The 18,976-nt window shown below is 35.5% G+C and overlaps 4 protein-coding genes across 6 annotated transcripts in view; 3 read left to right on the forward strand and 1 right to left on the reverse strand.

The window, feature by feature from the left end:
• LOC146162608 (uncharacterized) overlaps positions 1 to 18,976 on the forward strand; it is an 88,748-nt gene that overhangs the window by 34,080 nt on the left and 35,692 nt on the right. The gene's annotated exons all lie outside the window — the stretch shown is intronic.
• On the forward strand, positions 862 to 3,270 carry LOC146162613 (uncharacterized). The gene is made up of 3 exons (XM_083383557.1): positions 862 to 1,144; positions 1,240 to 1,493; positions 2,985 to 3,270. Exons 1-3 carry the CDS (start codon positions 862 to 864, stop codon positions 3,177 to 3,179), a joined length of 732 nt encoding a protein of 243 aa, XP_083239683.1. The 3' UTR covers positions 3,180 to 3,270.
• Positions 1,110 to 13,829, reverse strand: LOC146162614 (E3 ubiquitin-protein ligase UBR5-like). 3 transcript variants are annotated; one of them, XM_083383509.1, is made up of 4 exons: positions 13,699 to 13,829; positions 13,038 to 13,168; positions 12,381 to 12,450; positions 1,110 to 3,585 (listed from the first exon to the last, which is right to left on the reverse strand). In XM_083383509.1, the coding sequence occupies exons 3-4, from the start codon at positions 12,402 to 12,404 to the stop codon at positions 3,400 to 3,402; spliced, it is 210 nt and encodes a 69-aa protein (XP_083239635.1). In that variant the 5' UTR covers positions 12,405 to 12,450; positions 13,038 to 13,168; positions 13,699 to 13,829; the 3' UTR covers positions 1,110 to 3,399. The 3 variants fall into 3 exon arrangements, with proteins under 3 accessions (XP_083239635.1, XP_083239636.1, XP_083239637.1); XM_083383510.1 differs by lacking the exons at positions 13,038 to 13,168; positions 13,699 to 13,829 and having other exon boundaries at positions 12,381 to 12,561; XM_083383511.1 differs by lacking the exons at positions 12,381 to 12,450; positions 13,038 to 13,168; positions 13,699 to 13,829 and adding an exon at positions 3,824 to 3,872.
• On the forward strand, positions 10,696 to 11,902 carry LOC146162615 (uncharacterized). Its single transcript, XM_083383504.1, has 3 exons — positions 10,696 to 11,001; positions 11,118 to 11,371; positions 11,559 to 11,902. The coding sequence occupies exons 1-3, from the start codon at positions 10,719 to 10,721 to the stop codon at positions 11,754 to 11,756; spliced, it is 735 nt and encodes a 244-aa protein (XP_083239630.1). The 5' UTR covers positions 10,696 to 10,718; the 3' UTR covers positions 11,757 to 11,902.

Raw genomic sequence — 18,976 nt, forward strand, 5'->3', positions numbered from 1 at the left:
TTTATCGCAAAATGTATATCGATGCCATTTTATTAACAGTGGCAACCAAAGTAGGCCTACGTGACGCGATTGAATTCATGGAATTTCTGTTGAAGGATTACCAATGCACTGACAATAAAAGTAAAACTCATAGTTAGAAACATGAGTAAAACCGGATTAGACTTTTGTTTAGAAGGAAAAAATATTTCGCCAAGTGGCATCGTCAGTTTCTTATTTGAATAGATTCAATTCTGTTTCTCATGTTTTTAACTAGGAGTTTTATTTGTTAATATAGGCGTCAGTGGAGCAGTGATCGACTGGATAAAACCTGCCGCCGATGGTATGGGAATCTATAAAGATACACCCTAATGCTGACAATACAAAGTTCGGTTAGTTTTAATGGCATTTGTACGGTACAACAAAGCCAACAATATACGCTACTTGCGAGACCAATTGGTTGTTAATTGGTTCTGCGTGTTAAAAGCAAACATTGCGCAAACATCTTTGCTGTGAATGTGATCAATATATGTGATCAAATGTTTGTCAGCTTTTTATTAAACTGCAGAACATGCCTCAGGTGAACTTGACCCAAACTTGGGAATTCGACAAATAAGGCTCCATGTGTAAAACGACGATCTGACATATGGAAATGCACATTCCGTAACCTTATAAGTGCAAACCGTTTCACAACGCGATCAAAACAACTTTCAAATGCGAGCAAAACAACTTCAGCTGACATGAACCATAAATAGAGAGTTCGCCAAATAAGGTTGAGTATACGAATGAATCCTGTCTTTCCAAAGTCTATAAAAGAACCGCGAACCTGCTGAGCACCGACACAACCTCAAGGCAATCTTAAGGAGAAACTACAACAACGGAAGAATGCTTCAATTTTGCGCTGCATTTCTAGTTTTGCTGCAAGCCTGCAGTTCAGTCGCCTACGGACAAGTTCAGTCCAACGACTTCTTGGTGTGCAAACCAATTGGCAGCTTGTTCGAGATGCAACAATCAAGCACCGGAAGTAACTCAACACCCATGAGAGGAAGTCCAGGACCTCCAGGCCGGAGAGGCCCGAGGGGCTTAGCTGGCCCGATTGGCCCTACAGGTCCACAACCAAATGTTGATTGGAAAAGGATTGAAAAAAAAATTGCCGAGAAAATCAAAGGTTAGATTTTTTAGTCAAAGTTATTTGGATAATTTGAAATATATATTAATATAATTATTAATATAATAATGTTAAGTATACCTTTTATGTTTCAGAATGGTCGCAGTGTCCTGGCGTTGTATTCAACGGATCTTGTTTCTGGCTTCCACAAACCGTTGCATCTTATAAGGACGGAAAGGGCAAAGTTGCAGCAGAAAGACTTTGTCAGTTTCACAACGGAACTATGGTTGATATTGAAAGCGAGGAAATGTACGAAGCGCTGTATTTGTACATCCAGCGTGCATGGAACTTGTATGTGGACTACCCAAATCAAAACTTCTTGCAAGTTTGGTTGGCGTCAAGATACGAGGTGGGTTGCTTTTACTTTGGTCGGCAATACATAAATTTACATTTTCACCCGAAGAAAAATACATATCCGTAATGCATTTGCTTTTATTTTAAAGCAAACAGCAGTTTTAAATACTCTACAACAGTGGTCTCCAACCTTTTGAAAAGCGTTCCAAGTTTAACAAAAATAAAATCGGAATTTACATTGCGACCCCATATTGTTTTCAGATGTCAATATAAAAATATTTTCAATAGTTCCAACAAAGTAACACGAGCGAATATGCGTGAATTATACACAATTCCAGAGAACTGTGGGTACACATGTGCAAAAAAAGATTGCTTTGGGGAAGTTATATTTAACAACTGAATTTGTATTTAACACACGAAAAATTTGTTTCAAAAATATATCACATCCAGTGTTATGGTAGCGCCTGCGCAGTATCCACTATTGTTTTGCAAACGCGGCTTCACTTTGTATAAGCATAACCGCATGTCATGCTCTACTTCCAAGCGATTACGATGTTTCGTTTTTTAATATGCTTATTGCGTTGAATCCCACTTCGCACACCATGTGGTTGAAAACAGACTAATCAGTATCATTTATCATTTAATAATCTAATTCAGGGGTGTCAACTCAAACATGCCGACATGCCAATTTTTATCTTACTACTTCTTCCCGTGCCAAAGTTTAGCAACTATTTTTTCTAAGATTAAAAGCGCTTTTATACAAAAAATAACAAACAGTGTAATGTTGTAATATCAGAGTAATTGTTTGTTGTTGTAATTGTTAGGATTGTTTTATATTTGGGAATAAACAATGACAATTGGCTGTTTAACAAATTTAACTTTTTTGACAGTTGGCTGTATTTCGGGGTGGATTGCGTGCCATTTTTTATTAGGTCGCGTGCCGCATTTGGCACGCGTGCCTTATGATGGACACCCCTGATCTAATTAAACAGAGTCTGAAGTCGGGACGTTGATTGCATCGAAGTCCAAAAGTAAATATTCGCTGAAAACGTGAAAATTTTTACTTTAAACAAGTTATACGAAATGCGTTTTGCTGCATCCATTTTCATCATTAGGAATATAAAGCCTAAATCTTATAAATGCAAACCACGATGCCTAAGGTTAATGACAAAATTTGACATTTTGAAAATCCAGTTTTTTTAAAACTCAACAAAAGAATTTCACAATAAAACAATTTGCGAAAGTCCGACACTCGCTGATCTAAATCTTAGAAACTATTTTTTTCTTAAATGTCAAGTTAGCTGATTGAGCAGCTCTTAAGAGCCTAAAATCATTTTTATGTAGAAGATGCACTCAGTCACGTTTATCAGTGTGACGTCATTGTAAAGAAATACGTAAATAGTAAAAGAGCCGGAATATGGTGAGTTTTGGCGACCCCACAAAAATTTGAGGCAACCCCAACAGGTTGGAGAACACTGCCCTACAATACACTGAATGTAAAAGACACAAGCTATCAAAATCGTAATTCTACTTTTTATCTGCACAGAATGGAGATCTACGAAGTTCAACTGGTGGAAGTGTTTACGTGCGTTGGTATCTGGGATATCCATCAGGTTCGGTTCAAGCAATGATTTGGACTATTGCTACAAATCCATTACAAGGATCTAGAATTGGTATGTTTAATTATGGAGATCTCAACAACAAATGGCCCGTCCCACTTTGTCGTGTTAAGACATCATAACATTGACGATGAAAGAACATTTTGCTTTGTAATATATGACATCACAAAACTGTAGCATTAACAGTCACTTGCGTATCGCATGTTAAGCAGCAAAGTGCTTGGACCGTTAAGTGTGTGCGTTATTATGTTGATTATACAATGTAAATATATCATAAATGGCTTTCGATTCAGGTTATAGTAATTAGTAAAGTACCATCTGCATAATCATGCTCAGAGCAGTTTAGAATCTCACCCTAAGCACAGCCATTGGTTGCGTGGAGCCGCATCTCCTCTTAAAGTGCTGATTCAAGCTCTTGAAGGTTTGCTGGATGAGAGAGAGGCGGCACCTCTCCACGTGCAGCTGAAGGTCGACGGTCTGCGACGTGTGTATACGCTCCGTACCCTTGCGGAATTCCGCCCGTCGGACCTTTGGGCACGTTATTGTACACGAATGTTACTAAGTAGAAAATTTGTACAATCATACATGCCGACGTCGTAATGACCTTTACAAATATAATGACCTTTTACAAATATATAGCGAATTTACTTACGTACTTCGGTAAATGTTACAACACATTAAAAATTTTAGGCAATTGTGCAGAAAAAAACTTGCACATTAATAACAATGAGTTATACTACAACAATAAAACCCAAAGTTTAAAAACCTGAGTAAAATCAGCATCAGACATTTGTTAAAGGAATGTATATTTCAACATTTTCTAAAATCGTCAGTTCCTTTAACAAAATAGATATACTAAGAAAAAAAGTAATATAACTAATAAAAACCCAAAAACATATAAAATTAGTAAAGAGTAAGTAAAAAGCTTAAAAACAGAGTTATACTTGTTACATGTTCGAGTATTACCCAGTTACTGATACGGACATTTAAAAATCTACAATAAATCGTTTAGAACTGAGATAAATAAGGAATATTTTTTGTTGTGAAATTACAAGCCGTTTTCCGGGCAATGTGAAAACCACATCTAGACATGTTTTGATTAAATACTAATTATGCATGTATAAATGTTTATAAAATACAAATATTAAAAAAATCGAACTTTAACATTGAATATGTTACTTATAGTTAAAAATGACTTTTAAATAATTCAGTTGCAATTTTAATATTTTATTTTCACTAAATTATCTCAGTGTAGAAAGAATATTATTAAATGAAAATATTTGATAGATAGTTGATTTGTTATTGCCAGTGGTAAACATGGTTATTTTTGCTGCTTTTGGAAATAACATTACCAATCATTTTGACTTCCCTTACAAAGTCGCATTTGTTAAAACGGATGAATGAAGTTCAACTGAGTAAAGTAATTAGATAAGATTGTGATCTTCGACATCCATCAGAATCAGGTAGTGAAAATTTGTATAAACTGTAAAACAGAAAACATCTTAAAACAACAAAAAAATAACAAAAAGCTTAAGAAAAAGTTTCTTAATTGAAACAAAGCATCTATAAAATGTTTTTTAACCTAAATAAAACTTCATTTGTTGGGTAAACCATAGATTGGTGCTGGTCTAAAATTATACCATTTTTTTCGTCCGTGGGTTTATATTGCTAACAATATTTGTATTGGTTAGGGTGTGAGTTAACGTTTGGGTTTGGGTGGGTCAAGTATTAGCTTTATATTTATTCTCCGTATTTCTTTCTTTCTTGGAATTCCACTTTTAACAACTTATTTTATTACTGTAAAAAAGTGATAGGATTCTAGACCAAGCTAATAGATTAAAGTAAACTATTTAACTTGCTATAGAAAATATTGACAATATTTGTTTGTACTTAAGATGATAACATTTAGACAAGGTGTAAATTATTTGCGTACTTATTAATTCATTAAAAATATTTTAAACAAACATAGCTAACATTCTTAATCTGTTTAAAACTGAAACGTACATATACACAATGTGTACTATGTGAAGTCCATCTAGAGTAGTATTGGCCAACAAAAACAGCACCCATATATGTAGTACACAAGTTGCCTTCGGAAATGCTCAATGAAATCAGTTATCCTGATCAGGATTGGCAATCTTTCTAAATTAAAAATATGTTTACCTTTAATTTAAAAGTTAATAAAATAGTAAAATATTTTACAATAATACCCCGATATGTAATATAGTTAATTATATATACGTGTTATAGTAGAGGCATGGTAACATTTCTGTTTCTTACCAATTTATTGTTTTTCTTATTTAATGGAAAAACAGCATGATCATATTTAAGTGTAAAACAGCCTTATTTTTAAAACATTATTCATGACGCTGATTCTAAAACAGTAACAGTGTTTCTAAATTTGTGTAATACTTACTTGGATGTATTTGTATTACACAAATGACATATGGCGCTGGTGTAAAACAGTACTTTTCAATATGGTGCATTGTACACCTCAGGGTGCCAATCTACACTCTGTGGAAGGTGCACACCCGATATTTTTCTGAAGGAGATTGTGTGCACGTTTGTTGGGTACGGAGGTCAAGTGTTGTATTTATTCTCCCAGTTTACAATTTGAATTTGGATTTCACGAAAAACATTTTCAAAACAGAAACTCCACGAAGCTATAGATCGGTGACTCAGCATTTTGGTTTTGCAGCGATTGTCAATTTTATGGGGATTTCCCATGAACTATGCTGTGTAATTTATTTTTCGTTAGCTTTACAAGATCTGGCTACGGGAGTTATAATTATAAAACAAAGCTGCAGTTTTATTGTATAGCACCCAATAGGCCACACTGAACGGCACATTGAAGTAGACTTTTAAAGCTTTTGACACTGAACAAATAACACCAGGTAAACAAATTCGTTCGGATATTTAAGCTTCTGAAAATATATCGATCTCATGATGCGTGACCTTTTGGTGAAATCCTAGAACAAGCAAAGTCATTTTTATTCAAAATCCCTGTTTTCCTTATATGTTCGTATATAGGCCAGGCCGCCTGGGGAGCTGTGCGGCTTGCAAGAAGAACCCACACTTGGACACCTGTAAGTTGCCACTGCCTGCGAGGTGCCAACTTATTAGGTGCCAACTTATTAGGTGCCACCACCGTCACCTTGTGAACAACCAAGAAGTTTACTGATTGCTATTCGTACAAATTCAAGTCTGGATATACACAAAGCAAGTGATGTATGATATTATCGTATCGAAGTTGACATCCGATATAATATGATATGTTTTCATACCAGCGCTGTACCAATACCAAATTAATTTGTGTATTTTTCCTACGGTTTGCAATCCAACGCAGCATTTTCAATCTAAAAAGAATCGTTTTTGTAATAAAAATATCAAAAAAATCGAATAAAAGTTAAAAAAAACACATTCATTGAGCACAAACAATAAAATTTACTAGTTACAACTTCAAATATCGTTCCGGTTGTGATACGCGCATATCGAAGTAATTAATAAATAGACACATATTTTGAGTCAGCAATTTTGGACAAAAAAGTGAAAATTAAAATCTCTTAAATTGAATTAAATTAGTTTTACGTTAGATAATTAGGCTACCTAGTAATTTAAAAGTCGCAGTTGTAAAATAACCATACCTAGCCTGACTTTTAAAATGACCTTTATAAAACAGCGATTAGAAAAAACATATTGTTTTATTAAACGCAAATAATGAAAGCCCTTTGAAAGGCGTGTTCGTATGGGGGAAATTGGTTCTACAGAATAAATTTGTTGTATCATTAATGGCGACGAAAAACATAAAACATCAACTTGATTTATAAAATTCAACTTTCCCCAAAATACACCAACATTAGGTAATTAAAATCGCACCACGCCACCTCCTCTACTTGTCTGCTCCAGTCTCCCCGTTCCCTCTTGCAGAGGTGGGCGACCAGAGGATGCATGGAGATCGTGCTCTTTCTTGAGGAAGGCGATGACGTGCCAGGGAGGAGCCCTTCAAGCGAAGGAAGACGCTTAAAGGACAAGAGGGCTTCAGCTATAGCTGTGTCCTAGCAACTTCGTTCTTCTGCCTGGCTCGTTTAGATCAAACACTTCATGTGGTAAATTGCTGCTCTCTTCAAAACACTTTATTGAATACAGTCTCTGATCGTGATATATTATTTTTGCTAATTAGAACTGCTAGAATGAAATTCTGCAAAACGTTTGTACAGCTTGCTATTATTTCCTGGCTAAAACATAAGAGCAACTAATATAAAATATGTTTTACTTCGGTAAAATGCTCATATAAAGAAAATTAGGCGTAAATATTGATTTCTTATGGTGGTAGGGGTACGGTATTTCTGACAAACAGTTAATTGTTATGTATTGAAATTACTACACCCGATTGAGTAAATTAAATTGATATGTATAGACGAAGTAGACAACCATTCGGCATTCACAGACGTTAACTTTAGAGGATTGCATCAGGACAGGAATAAGGAACAACTCTACATGCAGAGCAGAATTATTGTTTTAATTGTTTTTATTTTGAAAGCAAATAATGCGCAAACACCTTTGCTTTATAGCCCAAACATGATATATATATTCATGAGGAAGCTTGTGCAATGTGCATAAATATTTGCGCGCTTTTGAAAAACATTTTTACGCGCTTTTCAACTTTTAGCTATCAAAATCGCAATTCTACATTTTATCTGCACAGAATGGAGAGCTACGAAGTTCAACTGGTGAAAGTGTTTACGTGCGCTGGCATCCATAACGTCCGTTAGGTTCGGGTCAAGTAGTCTTTTGGTAGGTTGCAACAAATCCATTAAGTGGAACTAAAATTGACATGTATAATTCAGAAAATTTCAACTACAAATAACCCGTCCCACTTTGTCGCCTTCATAAAGCTAACTTGACGATCAAAGAACATTTTGCTTTGTAATATATGAGATCTCAGAAAAATATGGCATTTATTATTGCATGAAGTGCTTTGAACGTTGTAAGTGTTTGCGTTGTTATGTTGATAATACAATGTAAATAAACAATTAATGGCTTTCGTTTGAGATGTCACCCTGAGCACAGCCATTGGTTGCGTGGAGCCGCATCTCCTCTTAAAGTGCTGATGTAAGCTCTTGAAGGTTTGCTGGATGAGAGAGAGGCGGCACTTTTCCACGTGCAGCTGAAGGTCGACGTGCGTATACGTTCCGTAACCTTGCGGAACTTCTCCTCAGTAACGGATTCTGTGGCGAATATGGATTGTAAATGTTATAATTCTTAATAACAAACATTTGGAAATAAAGCAGGATGAACACATAGTAATTACTATGCAGAGTAATGACGACGAGTTATACTTGCTACTCGTCCGAGTATGTATTATATAATATGAATTTAGCAACAGTTTTCAATAATGAAATTAAAACCGTTCCTTGTCAGTCTTATAAAAATTCAAATAAATTACAAATAAGAGACAGCTGTTTTAGTGCAAACCTAATTATTTAATGTCCTTACATATGCCGAGATTTTGAATATCCTCCCAGCAGTGTTTTTGTAGTGCGCAAGAATATTTAAGGATGTGTTGGCAGGAGCCTGCGGCAGATAAATGTTTTTGTATTGGGCAAGGCGTGAAAAAGATTACTCCACAAAGCGTAACGTCGTGAAACAAATATTCTCAATAAGCTTGTATGTGCAACTGCAATCGAGTTAAATATATTAAGTGTATGGCAACAAAGCGGTCGCGCGATAAAATATCCGAATATTTGGGTTAAATTGACAAAATCTCTAATTTTGAAAAATAGGATGCGTGATGCCTTTGTTTAAGCACAATCAAGAATCACGAACTATTCGCTCATTTGCATTTATCAAAATGATTTTGTCAATTTGGGAGGGTCATTATGTTGATCCCACAACTGTATCTGCACAGAAATCGTGTAAAAATTGCATTTGGTAAATTGGGTTGAAAATTTACGTCCAAAAAAATTCATTTTGGTTTCATGAACCCCAACTATTGTAACACTCCACTGTTGTGTTCGGCACTTTTTAAAACTCATTTTTTTCTTTAAGCTTGCGTCACAATCTTCAATGCGGATTTGATTTGTTTACTTGCTTTTAGCTGAAAACATCAACGAAATATGGCCAATGGGAAATCCTTAAACTTTTGTTACAAAAAAGTGAAGATGTTTTAGTTTCAATTTGAGAATGATGTAAGTGCGCAAAAGCAAATTTTACTGCGCAAGTTGTCTGCTGCGGCTGCGCAATTGCGCAGTTGCGCATATTTAAGTGAACAATGTCAACAGCTAAGACTGATGGAAGCAAAATCAATAAAAAGATTCATTTTGAGTCGGATCTGAACACGATCAAAAATTTAGCGCTAATTTTAACGGAAGAAAATTAATGCAACATAGACCCCGGGCTAACAAAAATTAGGTATTCAAACAGTAAAGATTCTACCTTTCGAGGTTACTTTGGTAGATCGATCCGTTTAGCGATTATTCCGATTTTTGAAAACCAAATCGCATTTTTACCTGGTATCATTGCCCTGCATAATACAAACCCTGATGTGGCTTTTTTACGAATGCGAAATCAGATTAAATGAAAATATGTAATAGTGATTTAGGCCGCAGATTGCAAATTAGTCTATAGATATTATATTTACTCAGCCTGTAAACATCTTGGCATGTAGCTTGCTTAAAAACTATAAAAGTAAAAACAACGTTGCAATAATTTAATCTCTATTTGCATGCCGGTTTTGTTTTTAAATTCTTCCTTTCCAAATTTTAGCAAGAAATTTTTTTCTTTTAAAACACTCGTAAAACATCGCATGGTGATGCTTACATACAGTCTTAGCAGAGTGGTTATTTCCTCTTAACCCAGCTCTCCACAAAACCACTTCCCTTTTTCTTCGACAATGTCCAAAATGTTAAACAGTGACTTAAATTTAGTGTATGTTAACTTGTGACAGTCATCCCTGGTAGCTTTTCCGATGCAGCAGATCACAAAAGCAGGTTCCATCTTCCTACAAAATGTTATTTCACCGTATTATCTGAATACTATCGTGGATTAAGTTTGATTATGTTGGTTTGACAAATACATTGTGACGAGCAAGAGACAACAATTAATCTGTTGGATTTATATGGCGGAAGGGGTATGGAGTTATTTATCGCAAAATGTATATCCATGCCATTTTATTAACAGTGGCGACCAAAGAACGAGACGTGATTGAATAAATGGAATTCTTTAGAATTACGAATGCTTTGACACTATAAAGTAATTTTAATGGAATTTGTACAACAAGGCCTGATGTGAATGCCAATGCATGTGCTCATATGTTTGTCAGCATTTCATGAAACTGCAGAAACTTGCGCCAGGTGAAATTGACTCAACAGAACCTTCGACAAATAAGGCTCCATAAGTACAACAATGTTCTGACGTAGGCAAATCCATATTCTGTAACCTTATAAGTGCAAACCGTTTCACAACGCGAGCAAAACAACTTTCAAATGCGAGCAAACCAACTTCAGCTGACATGAACCATAAATAGAGTGTTCGCCTAGTAAGGCTGCGTATATCAACGAAACCTGTCTTTCCAAAGTCTATAAAAGTACGGCGAATTACAGCACCGACACACAACCTCGAAGGCAATCTCAAGGAAGATAAGAAGCTACAACAATAGAAGGATGATTCAATTTTGCGCTGCATTTCTAGTTTTGCTGCAAGCTTGCAATTCGCTCGCCTACGGACAAGTTCAGTCCAACGACTTTTTGGTGTGCAAACCAATTGGAAGCTTGTTCGAGATGCAACAATTCAGCACCGGAGGGAACTCAACACCCATGAGGGGAAGTCCAGGACCTCCAGGCCGGAGAGGCCCGAGGGGCTTAGCTGGCCCGATTGGCCCAACAGGACCACAACCAACCATTGATTGGAACTGGATTGAAAAAAAAATTTCCAAGAAAACTAAAGGTTAGATTTTTTAGCAATTTGGATGGAATTTAGATAAAAAGGTATTTTGATAATCCGAAATATATATTTATTTAATTTTGGTTTAGTAAGTAGGATATATTTTTTTTATGGTTTAGAAATATCGCTGTGTCCTGGCGTCGTATTCAACGGATCTTGCTTCTGGCTTCCACAAACTGTTGCATCCCATAAGGACGGTAAAGGCAAAGTTGCAGCAGAAAATCTTTGTCAGTTTCACAACGGAACTCTGGTTGATATTGAAAGTGAGGAATTGTACGAGGCGCTGTATTTGTACATTCAGCGAGCATGGAACTTGTATGTGGACCATCCAACGTACAGTATGGTCGAGGTTTGGTTGGCGTCAAGATACGAGGTGGGTGGCTTTACATTGTTATCGGCATTACATAAACTTACATTTCAAATAGAGGTAAAATATAAATCCGTATTGCATTAGCTTATCATTTGAGTTTTAAGCAAACAGCAGTTTTAAAAACCATAAATACACTGAATGTACAAGACACAAGTTATCAAAATCGGAATTCTACATTTTATCTGCACAGAATGGAGAGCTGCGAAGTTCAACTGGTGGAAGTGTTTACGTGCGTTGGTATCCGGGATATCCAAGAGCATCGGCTCAAGCAGTTTGTTGGGTCATTGCAACAAATCCATCACAAAGATCTAGTATTGGCATGTTTAATCATGGAAATCTCAACAACAAATTGCCCGTCCCACTTTGTCGTATTAAAACATCAAACTAACACCGACAATCAAAGAACATTATGCTTTGTAATATATGACATCACAAAAAATGTGGCATTTTTAGCCACTAGTTCATCGCATGTTGGACAGTAAAGTGCTTTGCGTTTTTATGTCGATTATACAACGTAAATAAATGATTAATGGCTTCCGAGTGAGGTTATAGTAATACCAAAGTTCCAACCGCCTAAACATGCTTGGAGCAGTTAGAATCTTACCCTGAACACATCCATTGGTTGCGTGGAGCCGCATCTCCTCTTAAAGTGCTGATTACAGCTCTTGAAGGTTTGCTGGATGAGCGAGAGGCGGCACCTCTCCACGTGCAGCTGAAGTCTACGGTCTGCGACGTGCGTATACGTTCCGTACCCTTGCGGAACTTCGCCTCACGGACCTTTGCGCAAGTTTAATCGTACACGAATTTTAATAGGAGAAAATTTGTACAATCAAACATGCCAACGTCGTAGGCTAATGACCTTTACAAATATATGGCGAATTCGTTTACGTACTTCGGTAAATGTTACAACACAAAAACACATTAAAAAATATTAGGCAATTGTGCAGAAAAACTACTTGCACATTAATAACAATGAGTTATACTTCAACAATAAAATTCAAATTTAAAAAACCAGAGTAAAATCAGCATCAGACATTTGTTAAAGGAATGTATATTTCAACCTTTTCTGGCATCGTCAGTTCCTGTAAGTAAAATACATAAACAAAGAAAATTAGTAGTATAATTATTAAAAAAATCAAAAACATATAAAATCAATATAGATTAAGAAAAAAGCTTAAAAACAGAGTTATACTTGTTACATGTTTGAGTATTACCCAGTTACTAAGGGCATTTAAAAATCAACAATAAATCGATCAGAACTGAGATAAATAAGGAATATTTTTCAATCGTGAAATTAAGGGCCAATGTGAAAACCGTACCTAGACAGGTTTACAACTGAAGTGAAATTTATATACAAATTAAACGAAAGAAAAAAATTTGAGTAATAACCTCCTACAGAATGTTTTTAATAAATCACACAATCAGCTGTAAAATAACCTTGATAATGTTTATAAAGCACAAATATTAAAAATTTCGAACTTTAACATGGAATGTGTTACATTAAAAATGACTTTTAAATAATTCAGTTTGCAATTTTAATATTTTATTTTGTTTAAAATTATACTAGTGTAGCAAGAATATTATTAAATGCAAATATTTCATAAAAAGTTGATTTGTTATTGCCAGTGGTAAACATGGTTATTTTTGCTGCTTTTGGAAATAACATTACCAAGCATTTTGATGTCGCTTAGAAAGTAGCATTTGTTAAAAGGGATGAATGAAGTTCAAGTGAAGAAAGCAATTAGATCAGATTGTGATCTTCAAGATCCATCAGAATCAGGTAGTGAAAATTTGTATAAACTGCAAAACAGAAAAAAACATCTTAAAAGAACAAAAAAATAATAAAAAGCTTAATAAAAAGCTTAAAAAAAAGTTTCTTAATTGAAACAAAGCATCTATGAAATGTTTTTTAACCCAAATAAAACTTCATTTGTGGTGTAAACCATAGATTGGTGCTGGTCTAAAATTCTACCATTTTTTCGTCCGCGGGTTTATATTGCTAACAATATTTGTATTGGTTAGGGTGTGAGTTAACGTTTGGGTGGGTCAAGTATTAGCTTTATATTTATTCTTCCGTATTTCTTTCTTTCTTGGAATTCCACTTTTAACAACTTATTTTATTACTGTAAAAAAGTGATAGGATTCTAGACCAAGCTAATAGATTTAAGTAAACTATTTAACTTGCTATAGAAAATATTGAGAATATTTGTTTGTACTTAAGATGTTAACATTTAGACAAGGTGTAAATTATTTGCGTACTTATTAATTCATTAAAAATATTTCAAACAAACATAGCTAACATTCTTAATCTGTTTAAAACTGAAACGTACATATACACAATGTGTGCTATGTGAAGTCCATCCAGAGTAGTATCGGCCATCGAAAACAGCACCCATATATGTAGTACAGAAGATGCCTTCGGAAATGCTCAATGAATTCAGTTATCCTGATCAGGATTGGCAATGGTTCTAAATTAAAAATATGTTTACCTTTAATTTAGAAAATAATAAAATAGTAAAGTATTAAAAGTACAATAATACCCCGATATGTAATATAGTTAATTATATATACGTGTTATAGTAGAGGCATGGCAACATTTCTGTTTCTTATTAATTTATTGTTTTTCTTATTTGATTGAAAAAACATCATGGTCATATTTAAGTGTAAAACAACCTTATTTTTTAAATATTATTCATGACGCTGATCCTAAAACAGTGTTTCTAAAGTTGTGTAATACTTACGTCTTGATTTTATTACACAAATGACATACGGTGCTGGTGTAGAATAGTGCTTTTCAATATGGTGCATTCTACATCTCAGGATGCCAATTACATTCTGTGGAAGGTGCACACCCAATATTTTTCTAAAGAAATTTGTGTACACGTTAGTTGGGTGTGGGAAAGCCAAGTGTTGTATTCATTCTCTTTACAATTTTAATTTTGATAAGTAGTTTGTCATGCAATCACTATTGCTTTGCTCTTGTGTTTTTGTTCATCTTTTACTTAGTTTTCCTTAAGACAATTTATAAAAGATTCACGAAAAGATTTTCAAAACAGAAACTCCACAAGCTGTACATCGGTGACTCAGCATTTTGGTGCGGCAGCAATTGTCAATTTTATGGGGATTTCCCATAAACACTGTTGTGTAGGCTAATTTATTTATCGTTAACTTGGCAAGATCTAGTTACGTTAGTTATAATTATGAGACAAATCACAAATCAAAGAGATTTTCTCAGACAAATGCAGCAATTTTATTAATGTTACACCCAATAGGCAACACTGAAAGACAAATTGAAGTAGGCTTAAGCAATTGATACTGAATTAACAACAGTACGGTAGTTCAACAAATTCGTTCGAATATTTGAGCTTTTTAAACAGAGCTACCTCAAAATACCACTAACTAAAGGTCAACGCAGCTCTTCGTGACCTTTTTGTGAAATGCTAGAGCGAGGAAAGTCGTTTTTATTCGAAATCCCGGTTTTCCTTTGACCGTGAATACGCCAGGGGCGCTGTGAGGTTTGCAAGAAGAATCCCAACTTGTGACAATTGCCAGTTGCCTCTGTCGACTGTTAGTTGCCAGCACATTAGAGGCCCGCCACTGTTGCCGCGTGCACAACAAGGAGTTTACTGATTGCTATTCGTACAGATTAAAATCTAGTTATACCCATACCCAAAGCAAGTGATGTACGATGTTATCGGATCGACGTTGATATCTGATGTAAAATTATATGTTCACTATTCTTTTCATACTAAGGCGGTAGTAATGCCAAATTAACTTGTGTTTGCTACCCACGGTTTGCGATGAAATGCAGCTCTTGAAGCGATCTACTTATCAGTAACAACTACACATCTCCTAATCGCCAAAGCCTTTTTCAATGTAGGAAGGTTTTTGTATCAAGCATAGAAAAATAATCGAACAAAACTGCAAAAACACACATTCATGGAGCACAAACAAGAAGAAATACTAATTACTATTTCAACTAAATTCAGTTGTTGATACGCGCATTTCGAAGTAATTAAAAAGTAAACACATATTTTGAGTCAGCAAGTCAGGACAAAAAAGTGAAAATTAAACAATCGCTTTAAATTAAATTACAATTAACTTTACTTTGGATAATTAGTCTACCCAGAAATTTATAAGTCGCATTTGTAAAATACCCATACGTAGCCTGACCTTTAAAATGACCTTGATTAAATGTCGATTGGCGTCATATTTAATACAAATATGTAATCCCAATGCCCAATCGTTCTCGGGTGGTCATCAAGTTGTTTCCTATTAATTACATATTATGTTGACCCATAACGTGTCAGTGTGCTCATAGCTCGCGTTATAACTAATGATTTAATAATTACCTATATCAATATAGCATGTCATCGAAAGGTAATGTTTCCGTTTAACTAGGTCGTCGGAATACACATTTAAAATAAAACGTTTTAAGGATCAGTGCTGTATAGTTGCAACACCATTGCAATTTAGTGAAGGCGACAGTCGGCCCTAACAAGTACGTCTTCTTCTCACATCATTCTCGGGATGGTTTAGTACAGTGGTCCATGCCCCATGAGTGAGCCACAACATTATTTTCAGTGGGCCATAGAGCTATTCGAAAATATTGGAGCTAACTATATATTTTTTCAAATAATTGTAAGCATATCTATAGGAACGAGGCCTTTTCCCATTATTTTGGCTTTTTTTCAGGGTGTCGAACCTGAACCGAACCTGAACCGTTTTTTGTAAGATTTTAAGGAGCCGAACCGGACTGAACCGAATAACTTGAAAGAACATGAACCCGAACATGTTAACAAAAGTGGTTCATTCCAGCATGACGTCACAACTTGTATTTTACAGAGTCCAGTTATGCCATGTTCAAAATTTTATGAAAAAATTTGAATATTGATTAAATCAACGTATACTTCAATAATGAGTTGCTGTTTTTTTTAATACGCCACGCAACTTAGATTAAATAAATTACCATCCTAATTTTTAGATTAAACGCAACTTATATTGCATCCGAACCGGAATTTTATGAACAAGTTGTAAGTGTAAAACAAAATCGTGAAATATTTGTAAACCTTGTATTGTCTGTGAATCAATTATAACACCCATATGAGTGGATTTCGGAATATCCACCCTAATTTAGTTGCGTAAATGGGTAAAATACAAGCTGTTAGGTCGAAGTCGGGCTCGGGTTTATTTTTTGGTCCGGAGTCGGACTCGGGTTATTTTCAATAGTCTCCGCAGCCCTGGTGAAGGCCTAGGAGGCTTGTGCCAACCCACCGAAAATGTTTTACGCCAGCAAGCCGTATTTACTGAAGACGATGAGAAAAACGTACCAAGAAATCTTACAATTGAATTAGCTCACAAAATTTAATATAATATTTTTCTTCCTCGGTAGTAGCCTAAGTGTGGTTTGCAGAACCGCGCCATGCTCATCCAAGAGCAACTTGGGTTAAGAGACTGCGTTCAACTACAGAAGTGAATCAACCTTAACCGCCAAACTACAAAAACTAAAACTTTTGACGTAACAGCACTAAACCTCTTACAAATTAGCCAACTTTAAAGTCAATAGAACCAAAAATATAGGCCTACATTCAGTATGTAGTAGTGATTTAAGCCACAGCTTGCAAAGCATTGATATTATATTTACACAATCGGTACAAAACTTGGCCATGCAGCATGCTTAAAAATTATAAAAGTAATTAGTAACGTTCAATTGACTGCCAAATGTATTATGTGAGTACCTTATGGCTTAAGATTGATTATGCTGGTTTAACGAATACATCGTGACGAGCAAGAGACAATAAAAAATGATATATTGGATTTGAATGGCAAAAGGGATATCGTGTTATTTATCGCAAACTCTATATCCATGCCATTTTATTAACAGTGGCAACCGAAGTAGGCCTTCGTGACTCGATTGAATAAATGGAATTTCTGTTGAAGAATTGCCAATGCACTGACAATAAAAGTAAAACTCATAGTTAACATGAGTAAAAACTGGATTAGACTTTTGTTAAGAAGGAAAAAATATAGTGGCATCGTCAGTTCCTTATTTGAATAGATTCTATTCTGTTTCTCATGTTTTTAACTAGGAGTTTTACTTGTTAATATAGGCGTCACTGGAGCAGTGATCGACTGGCTAAAACCTGCCGCCGATGGTATGGAAATCTATAAAGATAAACCATAATGCTGACAATAGAAAGTTCGGTTAGTTTTAATGGCATTTGTACGGTACAACAAAGCCAACAATATACGCTACTTGCGGAACCAATTGGTTGTTAATTGGTTCTGCGTGTTAAAAGCAAACAATGCGCAAACGTAGTTGCTGTGAATGTGATCAATATATGTGATCAAATGTTTGTCAGCTTTTTATTAAACTGCAGGAGCATGCCTCAGATGAACTTGACCCAAACTTGGGAATTCGACAAATAAGGCTCCACGTGCAAAACGACGATCTGACGTATGCAAATGCACATTTCGTAACCTTATAAGTGCAAACTGTTTCACAACGCGAGCAAAACAACTTTCAAATGCGAGCAAAACAACTTCAGCTGGCATGAACCATAAATAGAGTGTTCGCCTAGTAAGGCTGCGTATATCAACGAAACCTGTCTTTCCAAAGTCTATAAAAGTACGGCGAATTACAGCACCGACACACAACCTCGAAGGCAATCTCAAGGAGAAACTAGAACAACAAAAGAATGCTTAAATTTTGCGCTGCATTTTTAGTTTTGCTGCAAGCCTGCAGTTCAGTCGCCTACGGACAAGTTCAGTCTAACGACTTCTTGGTGTGCAAACCAATTGGAAGCTTGTTCGAGATGCAACAATCAAGCACCGGAAGTAACTCAACACCCATCAGGGGAACTCAAGGACCTCCAGGCCGGAGAGGGTTAGCTGGCCCGATTGGCCCAACTGGACCACAACCAACTGTTGATTGGAACAGAATCGAACAAAAAATTGACAAGAATATTAAAGGTTAGATTTTTTTGTCAAAGTTAATTGGATAATCTGAAATATATATTCATATAATTTTGCCTTATTAAGTATACCTTTTATGTTTTAGAATTGTCGCAGTGTCCTGGCGTGGTATTCAACGGATCTTGCTTCTGGCTCCCACAAACTGTTGCATCTTATAAGGACGGCAAAGGCAAAGCTGCAGCAGAAAATCTTTGTCAGTTTCACAACGGAACTCTGGTTGATATTGAAAGCGAGCAAATGTACGAGGCGCTGTATTCGTACATCCAGCGTGCATGGAACTTGTATGTGGACCGCCCGAATCAAAGCTCCGTGTATGTTTGGTTGGCGTCAAGATACGAGGTGGGTGGCTTTTACTTTGTTCGGCAATACATAAATTTACATTTTAACTAGCACAAAAATACATATCCGTTATGTGTTTGCTTTTCATTTTGTTTTAAAGCAAACAGCAGTTTTAAATACCAAGTTTAACAAAAATAAAATCAGAATTTACATTGCGACCCCATATTGTTTTCAGATGTTAATATAAAAATATTTTAAATAGTTCCAACAAAGTAACACGAGCGAATATGCGTGAATTATACACAATTCCAGAGAACTGTGGCTACACATGTGCAAAAAAGATTGCTTTGGGGA

Source organism: Ascidiella aspersa, chromosome 3 (genome assembly GCF_963924565.1).
Source record: "Ascidiella aspersa chromosome 3, kaAscAspe10.2, whole genome shotgun sequence".
NCBI classification, from domain to species: domain Eukaryota; kingdom Metazoa; phylum Chordata; class Ascidiacea; order Phlebobranchia; family Ascidiidae; genus Ascidiella; species Ascidiella aspersa.

Bases quoted from the DNA above. Each gene is read 5' to 3' on its own strand.
- LOC146162613 (XM_083383557.1), top strand. From the start codon at position 862: ATGCTTCAATTTTGCGCTGCATTTCTAGTTTTGCTGCAAGCCTGCAGT. The intron at 1,145-1,239 runs GTTAGATTTTTT...TTTATGTTTCAG, and splicing joins AATTGCCGAGAAAATCAAAG to AATGGTCGCAGTGTCCTGGC. The intron at 1,494-2,984 runs GTGGGTTGCTTT...TTATCTGCACAG, and splicing joins GGTTGGCGTCAAGATACGAG to AATGGAGATCTACGAAGTTC.
- LOC146162615 (XM_083383504.1), top strand. From the start codon at position 10,719: ATGATTCAATTTTGCGCTGCATTTCTAGTTTTGCTGCAAGCTTGCAAT. The intron at 11,002-11,117 runs GTTAGATTTTTT...TTTATGGTTTAG, and splicing joins AATTTCCAAGAAAACTAAAG to AAATATCGCTGTGTCCTGGC. The intron at 11,372-11,558 runs GTGGGTGGCTTT...TTATCTGCACAG, and splicing joins GGTTGGCGTCAAGATACGAG to AATGGAGAGCTGCGAAGTTC.
- LOC146162614 (XM_083383509.1), bottom strand. From the start codon at position 12,404: ATGTCTGATGCTGATTTTACTCTG. The intron at 3,586-12,380 runs GTTTTTTAAATT...ACGTGCCCAAAG, and splicing joins CTGATGCTGATTTTACTCTG to GTCCGACGGGCGGAATTCCG.